At 43.2% G+C, this 16,034-nt stretch overlaps 1 protein-coding gene across 6 annotated transcripts in view; it reads right to left on the reverse strand.

Moving 5' to 3' along the window:
- Positions 1-8,394: 8,394 nt before the first annotated feature.
- LOC138741764 (proline-rich protein 5-like) overlaps positions 8,395-16,034 on the reverse strand; it is a 162,767-nt gene continuing 155,127 nt past the window's right edge. For 5 of the 6 annotated variants that reach the window (XM_069896054.1, XM_069896058.1, XM_069896072.1 and 2 more), the window contains one exon: positions 8,395-12,448. In XM_069896054.1, coding sequence (XP_069752155.1) covers positions 12,075-12,448 — 374 coding nt within the window. In that variant the 3' untranslated portion in view covers positions 8,395-12,074. The remainder of the gene's footprint in view (positions 12,449-16,034) is intronic. The other variant, XM_069896080.1, reaches the window with a different exon arrangement.

Genomic DNA, 16,034 nt, shown 5'->3' on the forward strand with positions numbered 1-16,034 from the left:
TGTCATTGCACTTGCCGACACCATGCTTGCCAAGGATTCCTGGCCAGGTTTCTGAGTCTTTGCCGACGCGAGCGTTGAAATTGCCAAGGATGACAACCTTGTCGGCTGTAGGGGTGCGTTGAATGAGGTTGCGCAGATCAGTGTAGAACTTGTCCTTTTCTGCTGGTTCCGCCTGAAGGGTTGGAGCATAGACACTGATGAGGGTGATGCGTCGCTTGTTTTGAAGGGGGAGTCGCATGGACATGATCCGGTCAGAGTGGCCTGTCGGGAGGTTTTCGAGTTTGGAGGCAATGGAGTTCTTGACCATGAAGCCAACACCAGATAGGCGTCGTTCAGCCTGAGGCTTGCCAGACCAGTAGAGTGTGTAGCCCGTGCTGTGTTCTTGGAGGCTGCCTACATCTGCCAGGCGGACTTCACTGAGAGCGGCTATGTCGATGTCGAGTCTGAGGAGTTCATGTGCGATGAGGGCAGACCGATGTTCAGGTCGGTGGCTGTCAGCCTTGTCTAGCATGGTTCCGATGTTCCAACATGCTAGATTAAGTTTGTGTGCATCTTTTGAGGGGGAGGACGTGGACCTGTCCTCGGGCCTGCACAAAGGAGCTTTTAGGTGGAGTGCAGTGTGCGCTGTACTGGCCCCACCCTTTAAACCCATGGTTTGGGTGCCGTGGCCAAACAAGCTGGGACGTGGCTTGCACCAACAAGGTCGGGTCAGATACAGCAATGAGCTCTTTGAACCCTTCTCCATTGACAATGGCGTGAAGCAAGGCTACGTCCTCGCACCAACCCCTTTACTATCTTCTTCAGCATGATGCTGAAACAAGCCATGAAAGACCTCAACAATGAAGATGGTGTTTACATCCGGTACCACACGGATGGCAGTCTCTTCAATCTGAGGCGCCTGCAAGCTCACACCAAGACACAAGAGCAACTTGTCCGTGAACTACACTTTGCAGATGATGCCGCTTTAGTTGCCCATTCAGAGCCAGCTCTCCAGCGCATGATGTCCTGTTTTGCGGAAACTGCCAAAATGTTCGGCCTGGAAGTCAGCCTGATGAAAACTGAGGTCCTCCATCAGCCAGCTCCCCACCATGACCACCAGCCCCCCCATATCTCCATCGGGCACACAGAACTCAAAACGGTCAACCAGTTTACCTATCTCGGCTGCACCACTTCACCTGATGCAAGGATCGATAAAGAGGTAGACAACAGACTCACCAAGGCAAATAGCGCCTTTGGAAGTCTACACAAAAGAGTCTGGAAAAACAACCACCTGAAGAAACACACAAAGATCAGCGCGTACATATCTGTTGTCATACCCACGCTCCTGTTCGGCTCCGAATCCTGGGTCCTCTACCGGCATCACCTACGGCTCCTAGAACGGTTCCATCAGCGCTGTCTCCGCTCCACCCTCAACATTCATTTGAATGACTTCATCACCAACATCGAAGTACTCGAGCTGGCAGAGTCCGTAAGCATCGAATCCATGCTGTTGAAGACCCAACTGCGCTGGGTGGGTTACATCTCCAGAATGGAGGACCATCGCCTTCCCAAGATCGTGTTCTGTGGCGAGCTCTCCACAGGCCACCGAGACAGAGGTACACCAAAGAAAAGGTACAAGGACTGCTTAAAGAAATCTCTTGGTGCCTGCCACATTGACCACCGCCAGTGGGCTGATATCACCTCCAACTGTGCATCTTGGCACCTCACAGTTCGGCGGGCAGCAACCTCCTTTGAAGAAGACCGCAGAGCCCACCTCACTGACAAAAGACAAAGGAGGAAAAACCCAACACCCAACCCCAACCAACCAATTTTCCCCTGCAGCCGCTGCAACCGTGTCTGCCTGTCCCGCATCGGACTTGTCAGCCACAAATGAGCCTGCAGCTGACGTGGACTTTTACCCCCTCCATAAATCTTCGTCCACAAAGCCAAGCCTAAGAAACACTAGCACAGTAACAGTCCCACGAGCCCGCACCACCCAAATATCCCAATTAACCTACCACCCCTGTACGTTTTTGAAGGGTGGAGGAAACCAGAGCACCTGGAGGCAATGCAGACATGGTGAGAACAAACCAACTCCTGACAGATGGTGATGGATTTGAAACAGAGTCACTGGCACTCTAATAGCGTGCGCTAACCCTGCCACCTGAAACCCATGTTTTACACACCAGTATTTCAACCACATATTCATTTCTTTCATCTGTCCTATGCCAATATACAGATACCCAAATCCTATTAATCTTGTGGTTTATTTTTTAAAAAAATTTTGAATGAAGTGCTCAGACTCCTTTAATAGCTTTTTTTTTTGCCTTAACCACATTGTTGTCATTTCCACATGGACTACAGTAATTGGATGGTTGCTTTCCTGCTTCAAGTCACACACCAGCTCTGAGGAGGTGTCCTTAATCATTGCATTGGGAAGATAGACTTTGGGGGTTTGCATCTGTCAAGGACAGTATCTTCCCCCCCGGGTGTGTTGTCCTTCATCACTGCCATATTTTCCCCTCCCACACTAGAATAGCCCCATCCACCATGATGCTGTGGCCATTTGCTCATCCTTACTTCAGTCTCTGCCCTTTTTATTTCCATGCCTTCTGACTCAAAGTCACACACCACTGTGGTTCTTGACTGATTAATTCTGCAAGGAAGTGTGAGACTGCCTTTGGAACAAAGTGTCTGAGTAAACTTTTCCCTCACTGAGACATTGCAATTTCCAAATCTCAGACTCCATCTAATCAATTCTGAGCTAAAGTTCCTTGACCTTCGGGTGTTGCCTGCAAATACGATACCAGGGATCAAAATGGCTTCCATCAGTTCTTGCATTTTACAGCTGGAAATCATCACCTGCCTTCACATACCTGCATAAAATGATTTAATTTAATTGTCCTGACTTCATTGAATCCTTACTAAAATCCATAGTCCCTTGGTGGACTCTGCATGTGTTCTATAGTTATTGATATATCCTTGGCTGCAGTATTTTGAGGCATCTGTACATTGGACTTATCTGTATGACAATAAACTCATTATCAAGATCTGCAAATGTGCATCAGCACAAATGCTACCAAAGTCATGATCTGTTGCTACAGTAGACTAATTGAAAAAGATCATTGTCGCTGCGCAGACAAGAGCTGATATCCTTCAATACCAGCTTCTCAAACACTTTGATATTAAGTAACCAGCCAGTAGTCATTCAGGCAGGTTATTCCTTTCTTGTGCACAGGCCTGCTGCCTGTTTGAAACAGGTGATATTTGAATCAGACATGCTCATGGCAACATCTCTGCACAAGGTCTGCTACCATGACTTTTCTGTTTAGGTTTCCTCGCATTTACTGCTAAGGTGTTTGCACATGTAATTAAATGGTCTCTATATTACGTGCACCTTTGGTTTTTAACTGTAAGTGTGCTTCTAAGCACACATGCTTTCAAGGTGTCTGAATGTAACATACATGAAATTCTTTAACTTTGTCTACTGTAAGGAGGACAGAGAGTCGTCACCCCTCACAGGAATGAGGCCTCAGCAAGGAATGAACTAGCAATCCTTGGTTTACAAGACTAGTGTTCTAACCACTAAGCTAATGGAGCCTCGCTGAGCTATTGGAAGTCTATATAGATGATTCTTTCCATGTTTAGTATTTCCCAATTTCAAAACGTGCCATCTTCAAAGAAATGTGAGGACGATATTCCGAATTACTATCTTATTAATCCAATAAACCAAACTTTGTAGATGCAGCTTTAAGTAGCTTTAATTCCTTGATAAAACGAATAAACATTTTGAATAACTTTGCATTAAGACTTTAATAACGATGAATAAACAAAGTTCCTTGCTAACATGAACTGTCTTCTTTTTTTTGCAATGATTGCCAATATAGGGTATTAGAGTGAGGAAAAATGGAACAGATATTGGGAATCAGATTCATGGAAAGTTGGGTGAATGTAACGGGCAATGAAGACTAGTAGACAGTTGAAGATGGTAGAAAGTGAAGGACATGATGGTGGAGCCATGCAGATGATACAGGAGATGTGTATGTAAGGGTTGACCTATCTTTGAATCACAACACCTCCCCATTAGTCAGGAAGGCACACACCCCCTACACTTCCGAAGGAGGCTGAGAAGGACAAGATTACTGGCCCCCATCTTGACAACCTTTTCCAGCAATCAACAACGACTTTCTGCAGGTTGCAGAGACCGCTACTACCTTTCCTTTTAAGTACTCTCCTTCCGACCTGCAAACAGCAGCAAACAGTCTTTTTTCTCAAGGACCAGATGTGAGTCGCATTAACAAACTTCAAGTGTTTGGGGTGACTTCTGTGTCAGACTAGGTGGAAAGTAGAGGCCTTACTACCACTAAGGCCAAGGCCAGAAATGTGCCATGAGGGCTGGGATCCAAACTAGAGAACTACCCCTACCATCCATGCTACTGGCATATGCCCAGTCATTAGAAAATAAAATTGACGACCTCACGGCAAGGCTGCTTTATCAGAGACATGTGAGACAAATCTCAATTGTTTGCTGCACTGAGAACTGGCTAATAGAGAACACACCAGTTGCCATGATCTGAGCAGAGGGTTTTACCATTCACAGATTGGATCGGAACTTGGATTCTGGCAGAGAGGGGGCGGTGTGAGCTTTCTAGTTAATACCAGCAGGTGCACAGACGTGGAAGTCATGTTGACCTCCTGCTCCACTGCAAATCTCGATTAATTGAAGAGCCTTCTATCACCCCAAGCATTCTCATCAGTGATTCTCACCAGAGTTTATTTCCCTCCCAATGTCACTTACAAACAGGCCCTTGTGGAGCTGCGTGATATGAACAATAAACATGAGACACCTCACTTTAACCCACTGTAAATGGTGTAAAGAGTGAGTGACTTTAATCGGGCCTGCCCAATTACCACCAGCACATAACCTGTTGTACCAGAGGACCCAGAACACTTGATCACTGCTACACCAAGATAAGAAAGGCCTATCGTTCTTTCCTGAAACTGCACCTTGGCAAGTCAGATCATCTGGTTGTGCTCCTTCTGCCTTCATACAGAGCCTAAAAAGAAAGGGTCCAGAGATCAGGACAGTCAGGAGATGGTTGCGGGAGGCGGAAAAATGGTTTCAGGACTGCCACAAGCCAGTGGATTGGATGGTGTTCAAGAACTCAGTTGAAGTTCTAAATAATTACACCAGGGACATTACAGACTTTATCAAAACAGCCATGGACAAGCATGTCCCTATCAAATTGCTCAGGGTTTTTCCCAACCGGAAGCCCTGGGTGAACAATGAAATACTGAACCCGCTGAGAACCAGATGACAGGCATTAGGACCAGAGATCCAGATCACTACAGAAGGAGCAGGTATGACCTACAGAAAGCCATCTCCCGTGCAAAGTGGAGATTCTGGATGAGAATGGAGCAACACCTGACAGCTGTGGCAGGACCTAAATGACATAACATGCTACAAAACCAAATCTAGTGCAGTACGAAACAGCAAAACTTCACTCCCAGATAAACAATACCTTCTACGTCTGATTTTTACCACCCGAACAAGGAAGAGCCACTGTGCACCTATGTGCTCCCAGATGATTCTCTACTGTCAATATCCAAGAATGACATGGAGGCTGCCTTCAGAAGAGGGAATCCAAGAAAAGCAACGTCTGGACGGAGTACCCGGCTGAGTACTGAAAGCCTGTGCTGACCAACTTGCCGATGTCTTCACGGATCTGATTCAAATATCACCTGTTTCAAACAGGCAGCAGACCTGTGCACAAGAAAGGAACATAACCTGCTTAAATGACTACTGGCTGGTGGCAGTTACTTTTACAATATCAAAGTGTTTTGAGAAGCTGGTATTGAAGGATATCAGCTCTAGTCTGCACAGCGACAATGATCTTTTTCAATTAGTCTACTGTATCAACAGGTCTATGGCAGACACAATCTCATTGGCTCTACACCAACCCTAGAACACCTATCAGCAAAGACACACATCAGGATGCTCTTTATCGACTACAGTGCTGCATTCAACACCATTATCTCTTCAAATCTGATCAGCAAACTCCAAGGCCTGGGCTTCAGTACCCCACTATGTAATTGGAACCTGGATTTCCTCACCTGAAGACCACAGTCAGTGAGGATTGATAAGAACATCTCTTCCAAGATATCCATCAGTACCGGAGCACCTCAGGGCTGTGTTCTCAGCTCCCTGCTCTACTCACTGTACACCTATGTCTGTATGGGTTGGAATAATAACATCATCTACAAATTAGCTGACAATATCATGGCAGTGGGTTGCATAAAAGGGGAGATAAGTCAGTATTGCAGGAGGGAGAATGAAAAGTTGGCTGAATGGTGTACCAATGACAATCTCGCACTCAATGTCACCAAAGCCAAGGAGCTGATGGTGGACTGTCAGAAGGGAAAGCCAGAGGTGTTTCATCCAGTGATCATTGGGGGATCAGAGGTGGAGATGGTGAGCAAATTTAAATTCTAGAGAATCAACATCTTGGAAAATCTTTCCATGAATGTCATGGTGAAAAAAGTAAGTTGACTTCCTCATGAGTCTGTGAAGGTTTGATATGTCATAGAAAACCTCGGAAAACTTCTACAAATGTGTAATGGAAAGTGCACTAATCAGCTGCATCATGGCCTGGTAAGGGGACACCAATACCTCTGAGCAGAAATCCCTCTGAGCAAAAGGTTGTGAACACAGCCCAGAACATCACACAGGCAAACTCTCCCCACTGTCGAGCAAATCTACATGAAACACTGCTGTAGGAGAGCAGCCACCACCATCATTCTCCTAAATAAAACTGTATTCAAGACTCATTTAAGGACTCTTACTTTGCATGTTATTTATTATTGAATATTTATTTTCTGTGTTGCACAGTCAGTTTGTTTACATTTCTTTCTTTTACATTTCTCTCTTTTGTATACATATCTTTTCTTGAGTAGAGTTTTTGCATGACCAATAAGTAGAAATTCTGCCTGGCCTGCAGGAAAAAGAATCTCAGGGTTGTACGTGATGCCATGTTTGCACTCTTACAATAGTTCTGAACTTTGAGAGTGTCCTGTCTGGCTGCAACACTCTTTGGTGCAGAGCATCAGACCGGAAGTCCCTGTAAAGGATCAATAAAGTAACCGAGTGGATCACTGGGATCTTTCCTTGATAGATGATATTTACTAAGAGTGTTGTCTAAAGAGGGCTCAAGGTATTATAGAAGACCTTTTCCATCCACTACCATCAAAAAGAAGATACAGGAGCTTCAAAATCAGGACCGCTGGGCTGGGGCATAGCTTCCACCCACAGACTTGGGAGCATGATGAACAGGATCCCATAATCATGACATCATCCCAAATATTTAAGTAACATGTATTGAGTATTTTTGTGTAAGCACCATGGTCTGGAGAGATGCTGTTTCATCGGGTTGTACATGGACCATCAGATGATAATAAACTGGAACTTGGTCCTGAAGGTGAACTGAGGACAGCAGCAGAAAATGTGGTAAAGTAGGTTGGACAATAACAGTGACATTTGCAGAAAACACCTACCACAGACAATTCTCATTGCAATATTACTCTGGGCTATGCCCACTTGGACACATACAGCGGCTGTTCTCACTTGCATATCAACATAGATTGTCTCCATCAGCCCAATATTATGAATTGAGTTCATGTGGAGAATTTCAATTGTGCTCAGTTCAACACTGTAGGTTTTGCCTATTTATACAATAATGTGGATTGTACCACCTATACAATAATCTCCATTTCTCTTGTTTATGTATCACTGTAGTGTGCCAACTAGATATTCCATAGAACTACAGCACAGAAGCAGGCCCCTTCAGTCGTTCTAGTTTGTGCTGAACCATTTTTGTTTGCCTCGCCCACTGGCCTGCACCCAGTCCATAGACCTTGTGACAGAGTATGTTGTGTTTTATATTGTCTATAGATATGATTTGGGGAGATAATGTGCGGCAGGTTTCTTTTAGTGTGGGTCACATACAAACACTTCAAAACAGATCTCATTTGAAATACTGGAGCACTGCTCAAGATAGATGAAAGCCCTTGCAAAGGCATTCGGAGCCGGTCTGTCTGGCTTGAGCAGTGGTCCAGTATTTCAAATGAGATCTGTTTTGAAGTGTTTGTATGTGACCCACACTAAAAGAAACCTGCCATACATTATCTCCCCAAATCATATCTATAGACAATATAAAACACAACATACTCTGTCACAACTTCCATACCTCTCAAATCCATGTACCTGTCTAAATTCCTCTTAAGTGTTAAAATTGATCCCACATTCAACACCTAAGCTGGCATCGTGTTCCAGATTCTTACCACTCTCTGTATGAAGAAGTCCCCCCCCCCTCATGTTCCCCCTAAACCTTTCCCCTTTTACTCTTAAACCATGTCCTCTAGTTTGTATCTCACCTACCCTCAGTGTAAAAAGTCTATCTATATTCACTCTGTCTATCCCCCCCCTCATAATTAAAAAAACCGCTATCAAATCTCTCCTTATTCTTCTACGCTCCAGGGAATAAAGACCTAAGCTGTTTAATCTTTCCCTGTAACTCAGTTCCTGAAGTCCAAACAACATCCAAGTAAATCTTCTTTGCACTCTTTTTATCTTATTGATAGCTTTCCTGTAGTTAGGTGACGTAAACTGCACATAATACAACAAATTTGACTTCACCAATGGTTTATACAACTTTACCATAACATCCCAGCTCCTATACTCAATACTTAGATTTCTAAAAGCCAATATGCCAAAAGCTCTCTTTACAACCCTATCCACCTATGACCTCACTTTCAGGGAATTGTGTATCTGTATTCCCAGATCCCTTTGTTCTACCACATTTCTCAGTGCCCTACATTTACCATGTATGTCCTTTCTTGGTTGGTCCTTTCAAAATGCAACACCTCACACTTGTCTGCATTAAAACTCCATTTGCCATTTTTCAGTCCATTGATCTCACCTGCACATTATTTTACAGTCGATGTCTTGGGCCTGAGCCCTTCTCTTGTTCTTTGTGTACTACAGTAGACCCCAGCATCTGCAAATTTCATGTATACCTGCAGAACAGAGTCCTGTGTTATTAGCTGTAATCATATACATTGCTACAGATGCTATTGATGTGCACGTGTGTGCATTATGGTCTCCTGAAAATTATTATTGTAATAATATTTATCCAACTCACAATATGTTAAGCCCTATTCAAGGACATGATGGACCCTGTCTAATGGTTCCTTGAGCTGTAAAAGGCATAGCCACATTCCAGAACTATCAACCAACCACCTGCATCAAGTCCTTCATTCACGGCCAGAGTCTCAATACCACTGCACACAGACCTTAAAGTGGTTTCAATGAGTATAGGTCTATCACCGTCTCTTTATGGACTATACTGACACTCTGGAAAGGGACGCACTGGTTTTTGTCAAGGTTAATCTCAAACAGCTAGTAACACAGGACTCTATTCTGCAGGTAAAAAGGAAATTTGCAGATCCTGGGGTACACACAAGTGCAGGAGAAGGGCTCAGGCCAGGAATGTCGACTGTCTCTTGCTTTTTGTGACCTGCTGAGTTTCTCCATCATTTTAATGTATTGCCTGTGCTCTGCAGGCTGTTTCAGACATGCACCTTGAGACAAACATTTTTGACTACTGTCTGAAGATCATCAGCTTGCAGGTCATCCTGCACAAGAAACTCCCGTAACAAATGCTGGCACAGTCCAAGGTTCAAGAGTTAGGACTGAAACTAGGCTTTGTGGTGAAAGACCACAGTCTAGGATCCTCCAACCACTGCACATGGAGGCCTGGACCTCATATATCAGCCTCTCAAACGCATTGCTGATAGAAGAGTTGATAACATGATGACAAAAGATATGGGAATGCAATGATAAGCTTGGTAAGATGCATGAAGGCATTGCAATGTTATGTATTGCATAATAGTACATTTCATTAAAAAACATATTTTTGAAATATTGCACAGATGCAAAAGGAAGCTCGCCTTTGAGGAATTTTGCTCTTCAATCTGCCAAGTGTTTAGAGTGGGAAATAGAGTCTCTGTCTGTATCTGTGGCTTGGGTTGATAACAGTGGATTTCCAAACCTCTGTTCAGACAGTGGAAGACTTAACAGATTTAACAAATTTTGGAGATGCAAACTTTTAGTAATGTGGGACATCTGACTTTCGGTTGAAGATTGTTTCAGCTTTGAAACAGATGTTTTTGAGGAAAGTTTTGGAAAAGCAAAGTTTGAGGACATCAAGAATGAAAGTAACCTTGAATTGATGTGAACCAGTTCTGTGTGTCCAGTGCAGCCTGTGATGCACTGGAGTGGGTGTGGATACATCTCTCTCCGTGAATATGATGAACTAATGTTTCTCGTGTGGATGTGTAAAGAGGGGACTAGAAGGTGTTAGAGGAGTAGAGGAGGTTAGAAGGAGAAGATTCCTCTCCAAAATATTACCTTTATTGTGGTGGGCACGAGGGAGGGTTTATGATAAGCATCTGATGCAGAGCAGTGTTGGCAGTGAATAGAACTCCATTCCTTTCATTCATTGCACTGTGGAGTTTACAGTGCACATCAGTCCATTCCCTTCACTGACTGCGCAGCCATATTTTTCAGACTTCCTTATGGCAAGAAGGTGGCTACTTGATCTATGCTGTCCATGCTCACTCCAATGGAATCCCATCAATCCAATCCTTCCACTCGTTACCTTATAACATATTGCCTCACACAGCCATCAACTCTTCTCAGATTCTACCACCCACTTGCACTAGTGGCCAATTAACCTACCAGTCACACATCTTTGGGACGTTGAAGGAAACTGGAGCATCCGGTAAAAACTCATGCTATCACAGAAAGAACATGCAAACTGCATACAAACAGTACCCCAGTCAGGATTGGACCTAGGTAGCGGAGGCAGTGGCTTGACTGACTGCGCCACTCTGTGTGGTGTTTAAGGTGAATAGGAACCTATTTGCCAATTGGCTGCACTGTGCGTTCTTAGTGGGTTGGGTGTAGATGGCTCATTCTTCTGGCCGGCCCTGGTGCTTGATGCATTGATTTTTAAACACGGTTTAACATTTTCTTCACTTTAAAAGAATTGTCACAGACCACTGTTTGTATCGCAACCTCATAGAGTCCTGTCTCTCTCTGAACTTTCCACTGGAAGCTACAGATTACTCACTTTTAACAAAAATGGTCCATGGTTTATTTGTAAAAAATAAACAAGAAACCCTGTTCTAGATGAGATAACATTAATTTTGAAAGAAGTTTCTATGCAGACTGCATTCAATAGGGTTGGTTAAATGCCACCAGTTTAGACCTGTTCAGAGACAAATGAGTTGACTCTAAATTCTGGTGCATTCAACAAAAGCCGACAGCTCAGAAATTGTCTCAGAGTTCCCAGTACTCTTATTTAACTGATTGGTATTCACTCGGCAACACACAGAAAATATTCCATCTTGATGGAAGTCACCAAAAGGGCTTACATTGCTCCTGGACTCCGTGAATGCAACAAGATCATACACCCATTTGTAGAGAAAGAGGAAAAAAGTATTCCGTTACACAGAATGTACAGTGAAAATCATTATCTGAAATTATGTAGCTGTTTTGAAAGACCAATTGAAAATTATTTCCACATTCTCTTGAGGAAAAGGCAGATTGCAATGCCGAGAACTGATGAAATTTCTGGGCAACTCTGTTATAAACCAATGGTTTGTGGTGAGACAGAAGGAAGACTGACCTGACGCCCAATATTTATACAGCGCTGCCAGCATAGTGCAATATCAGGTTTTAAAGTCCAGGACTTCTCTGAGACTACCCAACTTTAGTGCAAACTTATGGCTGCCAAATATTTATTTTGTTCTGGACATCACTTTTACCAGGACTGCTTTGTTCAGTTCTGAGGTATATTCAGTTGTTATAGTAAAGGCTTGAGCTAGAAAAGCAATTCAGTACAGGACCAGCTTGAATTAGACTTGCTTCGTGAGGGAATCTCTTAAATCAATCCTATAATGGGATTCAGGCAGGTCACTGCATTAGTTCTTTCTGCAAATATTAATGATGTGCCTTAACTAAATATCTTTGTGATCTAGCCAAGGGTTGTACACTTCATGTTCGGAGTCTCCTCAAGTGAGAAAGTCATAAATTCCGACTCGGTTTCTGGGATGTTGAGCTCACTGGAATAGTGTCTGTGGTTAAGGCTGGGCTGTGACAGTAGATGCTTGTCTTCAGAGTTTGGTTCTTCCCCCATCCCAGGCTGCAGCATGGAACTCATAGCCAAAAGTTGGAGCTCAGTGGGTGCATTGGCCACTGTGTGACGTCGTATGCTCCCACATTTCTCTAAGTAAGTCTCGCCCTCCTGCTCAATTAAAGGTGTCAGCATTGTCTCATTGGATGCAGTTACTTCAGACACGTCACTTATGGAATCAACCACCATTGATCTCGGACCTGCAAATCTTTGATCTAGAAGAGAAAATGATAGACACAGTGAACTAGTACTTTTATAACAACTTAGTCCCTTTATCCAGAGAACAATGACACCGTTAGTAGAGCCCCACTGCCTCACAGCGTCAGAGACCCAGAATCAATCCTGACCTTAGGTGCTGTCTGTATGGAGTTTGAAATGAATAAAATTATTTATTGTGACTGAGATACGTGGAAGACCTTTGTTTTGTTTGCTACCCAGGCCAGGAGGGCATAATCTCCCAATGTGTTTCCTCCAGGTGCTCCAGTTTTCTCCCATTCCCCAAGACATGGAGTTGGTAGGTTAATCAGCTACTGTAAGTGGCCCTAGTTTGAAGGTGAGTGGTAGAATCTGGGGGCCGCTGTTTGATGAGAATGTGGGAAGAATAAAAAAACCTGGGATTAATGAAGGTTTTATATAAAAATGGCCGTTTGATGATCTGTGGACTTGGTGGACCAATGGGCCTCATTTGGTGCTGTATCTCTCTATGTCAGTGGTTCTCAACCTTTTTCTTTCCACTCACATATTTCTTAAGGTGGTATGAAGGTGGGAAGGGAAGGTTGAGAATCTCTGCTCTAGACCCAATTGTTACTGAAATATTTTGCTTGAGAAAAATTGTCATTGGCTCATTTCCTTTGGAGTTATGAAACCATGCACATGACGAGTCAATTAGGCATGATTAAAACAGTGGCTTTCTACCTTGCTCTTTCCACCCATATACCACCTTAAGCAATCCCTTACTAATCACAGAGCACAGATGGCATAGGGATTACTTAAAGTGTTATATGAGTGGAAAGAAAGAGCCTGAGAACCACTGTTTTATGCCCTATATTTAAAACCCAGCAGGAGAATTCAAATTTATTTTATGGGTTTCTATAAAAAAATAAATTGATCTAAGTAAAAGTGGTCTTGAAGCTGTCAGGGTATCACGCTACACAAAAGTGCTGGAGGAACTCAGCAGGTCCCGCAGCATCCATAGAACGGGCTCAGGCACGAAACAAAGAATCAAAGACTTGTTGATCCAAACCAAGGCTTTTATTAGCAAAAGACAGGAGCTCTTCACAGGTGGGCGACCAGTCCGGAATGATCCGACCTGGCTAGGGACACAACCCTTTAAGGCCCAGGCAATAGGTGTGGCTTAGCTCTCAGCCAATCGCTGTAAGCACAGTCTAGATACTGTAACTATATACACTATATACATTGGTGATAGATCTGTACTATCACACACTGGTTATATATCTTTGCTTCCTGTGGATGCTGTGGTTCTCCAGCACTTTTATGAATTACTGCAATCAGAGCATCTGCAGACTTTCTTGTTTTCACAGGGTAACATGTAAATTCCATTCCTCTTATTTTGTTCTTCTTTCTCCCTATATCTTTTTCTCCCTTTGGTTGAGCATAGACATTGAATTTGCATTTTTGTAGTAGTATTGTAATTTTTCTTTCTTTACAATAATTGAATCACATGCTGACTTTTTTCTCGCTTTCTTTAATATCGACATGCGGATCCATATTTGTATTAATTTGTTAATATTATGGATATTGATGTTTTTCTTTCTGATTATTCTCAATTTTGACTGCATGTTGATTGAAAATTCTCAAAATAAAATATTAAAAAGAACCATGTAAACTGCCTACTGGGGCTGGTGGGGAGGTCTGCAGATAGATCAGACTTCCTGTCATGCCGTTAAATATTGGCATTGCTGAATTTACCTTAAAGCTTCACAGCAATGAACCTGGTGTAAATATCTGACCAGTGATCTCTGATCCAAGAAGAAGAAACACCAAGAAACTGATGGAACAAAGTAAAGGGAAATCCAATTAATGTAATGAGGGGAAAGGTACAACTAAAAAACAAATTGCTGGAAGAACGCAGAGGATTGAGCAGTGTCTGCGGAGATAAAGGGATGGTATACATTTCGGGTCCTGATGCAGGGCCTTAACCTCCTTTGATGCTGCTCAATCCTTTGAGTTCTCCCATCAGTTTTTCTTTGCTCTAGATTGCAGAACCTGCAGTCTCTGTGGCTCTAAGGAGTGACAGCACAGCTTTATGTGCAGTAAAAGGCTTTATTTAGTCTCTAATAACTTTGAGTTTGAGTTTTTTTTTTGATTGATTACCTTGTCCTTTCCAGTGGAATTCACCTAAAATTCCAGAGCAATTTCTGTTCCACACGATCGAAACTTCCTGATATTATACTCTAAGCAATGTTGTACCAGACTCCAGTCCCATCCGTGAAATGAGCCACGCCCTCACCCCTGCGTTAATTACCACTGAAACTTCCATTGATTCTACTCTGGGAAAATGGGCAGACTCTATAAGTTAGCTAGTTATTTTGAGAGTAACATCATGAACCTTTCAAAGGCTATTTTTTCAGTGTACTGAATACTGGGAGCTGGCACAGAATTGATGGACCCATTAACGGGGGGTGGGGGGGGGTTATTTTGTGTAGTTTTCTGATGTAATATTGTAATCATACCATTTTAATTTTTTAAAATTTTTCTTTAAATGTAATTCTCTATTGTATTCATGTTATAAAATTTTAAATAAAGTCTTCTAAAAGAATTATTTCTACATCATTATGAAGATCAGATTAATCTCAATTTAAGTAGCAAATAGCTATGGGCTCATCTTAAAAAGTTATTTTCAGTCATGTAATTTGGGGTTATCTGTAATTCATGAACATTGATGAAGAAAGTGCTTCTTTTTTCAATAAACTGATTTTCAACTGTGCTAAGAAAATCACTCCCAAATTATATCAAGGAATAGTGAGAAAAAGACTGGGTAATATTCCAGAGTGCCAAGAGTCCAGAGTGGCCATCCAGCACCCGTTTATAGTAATACGACACTAATCTTATTTTAGTCTATCCACTTTAACATCAGCTCCCCTCAGATTCTACCACTCACCTCCAAACTACAATGGACCAACCAACTGGATTGTCGTGGGAGGAAATGAACTCAGGTAGTAACAGGGAGAACATGCAAATTCCTCACAGACGAGGGGTGAGGATTGAACCCAGGTCACTGGAACTGTGAGGCAGCAGCTCTACTACCTGCCCCACTGTCTGTGTTTCCTGCTGTGCCAGGTCCCAGTTTGTGGCTATTTTAGCAGCTGTCTCATGTCAGACAAAACACATCACATTTGCACAGCAGATGAGGGGCTCAGCGTTTCTTTCAGTGCCGCAAACTAATGTTACAGAAAAACATTAATAGGCAGGAACTCTGGGCGGGGGGCCAAAGGTATGGCTTGTAATAAAACTCTCTGAAGCTGTTTAGGCTTGAGAGGCTGATTTGAAGAGAGGGCTAGAGCAGACTCGCAGAAAACTGAACGAGGTTAGAAACATCCCAGGCTGCGAAGATTGAAGTGGTGGGAGTCCTGTGTGGCATCCCAAAGCACTAGTCTAGTGGGGGAATAACAAGCCATAAACCAGACCACAGAGTTGTTTATTAAGTTCTAATGAAAGATCATCTGCCTGAAACATTAACGCTGTGGCAGCACATATCTCTTGTAGGGAACCGGCCCCGCTTGTACCGCCGTGCTGGCGAGGCAGCTGGAGGAAGACGGCACTGTCGGGGCTGGCTGATTA

The sequence above is a fragment of the Narcine bancroftii genome, chromosome 1, assembly GCF_036971445.1.
Source record: "Narcine bancroftii isolate sNarBan1 chromosome 1, sNarBan1.hap1, whole genome shotgun sequence".
Lineage (NCBI taxonomy): Eukaryota > Metazoa > Chordata > Chondrichthyes > Torpediniformes > Narcinidae > Narcine > Narcine bancroftii.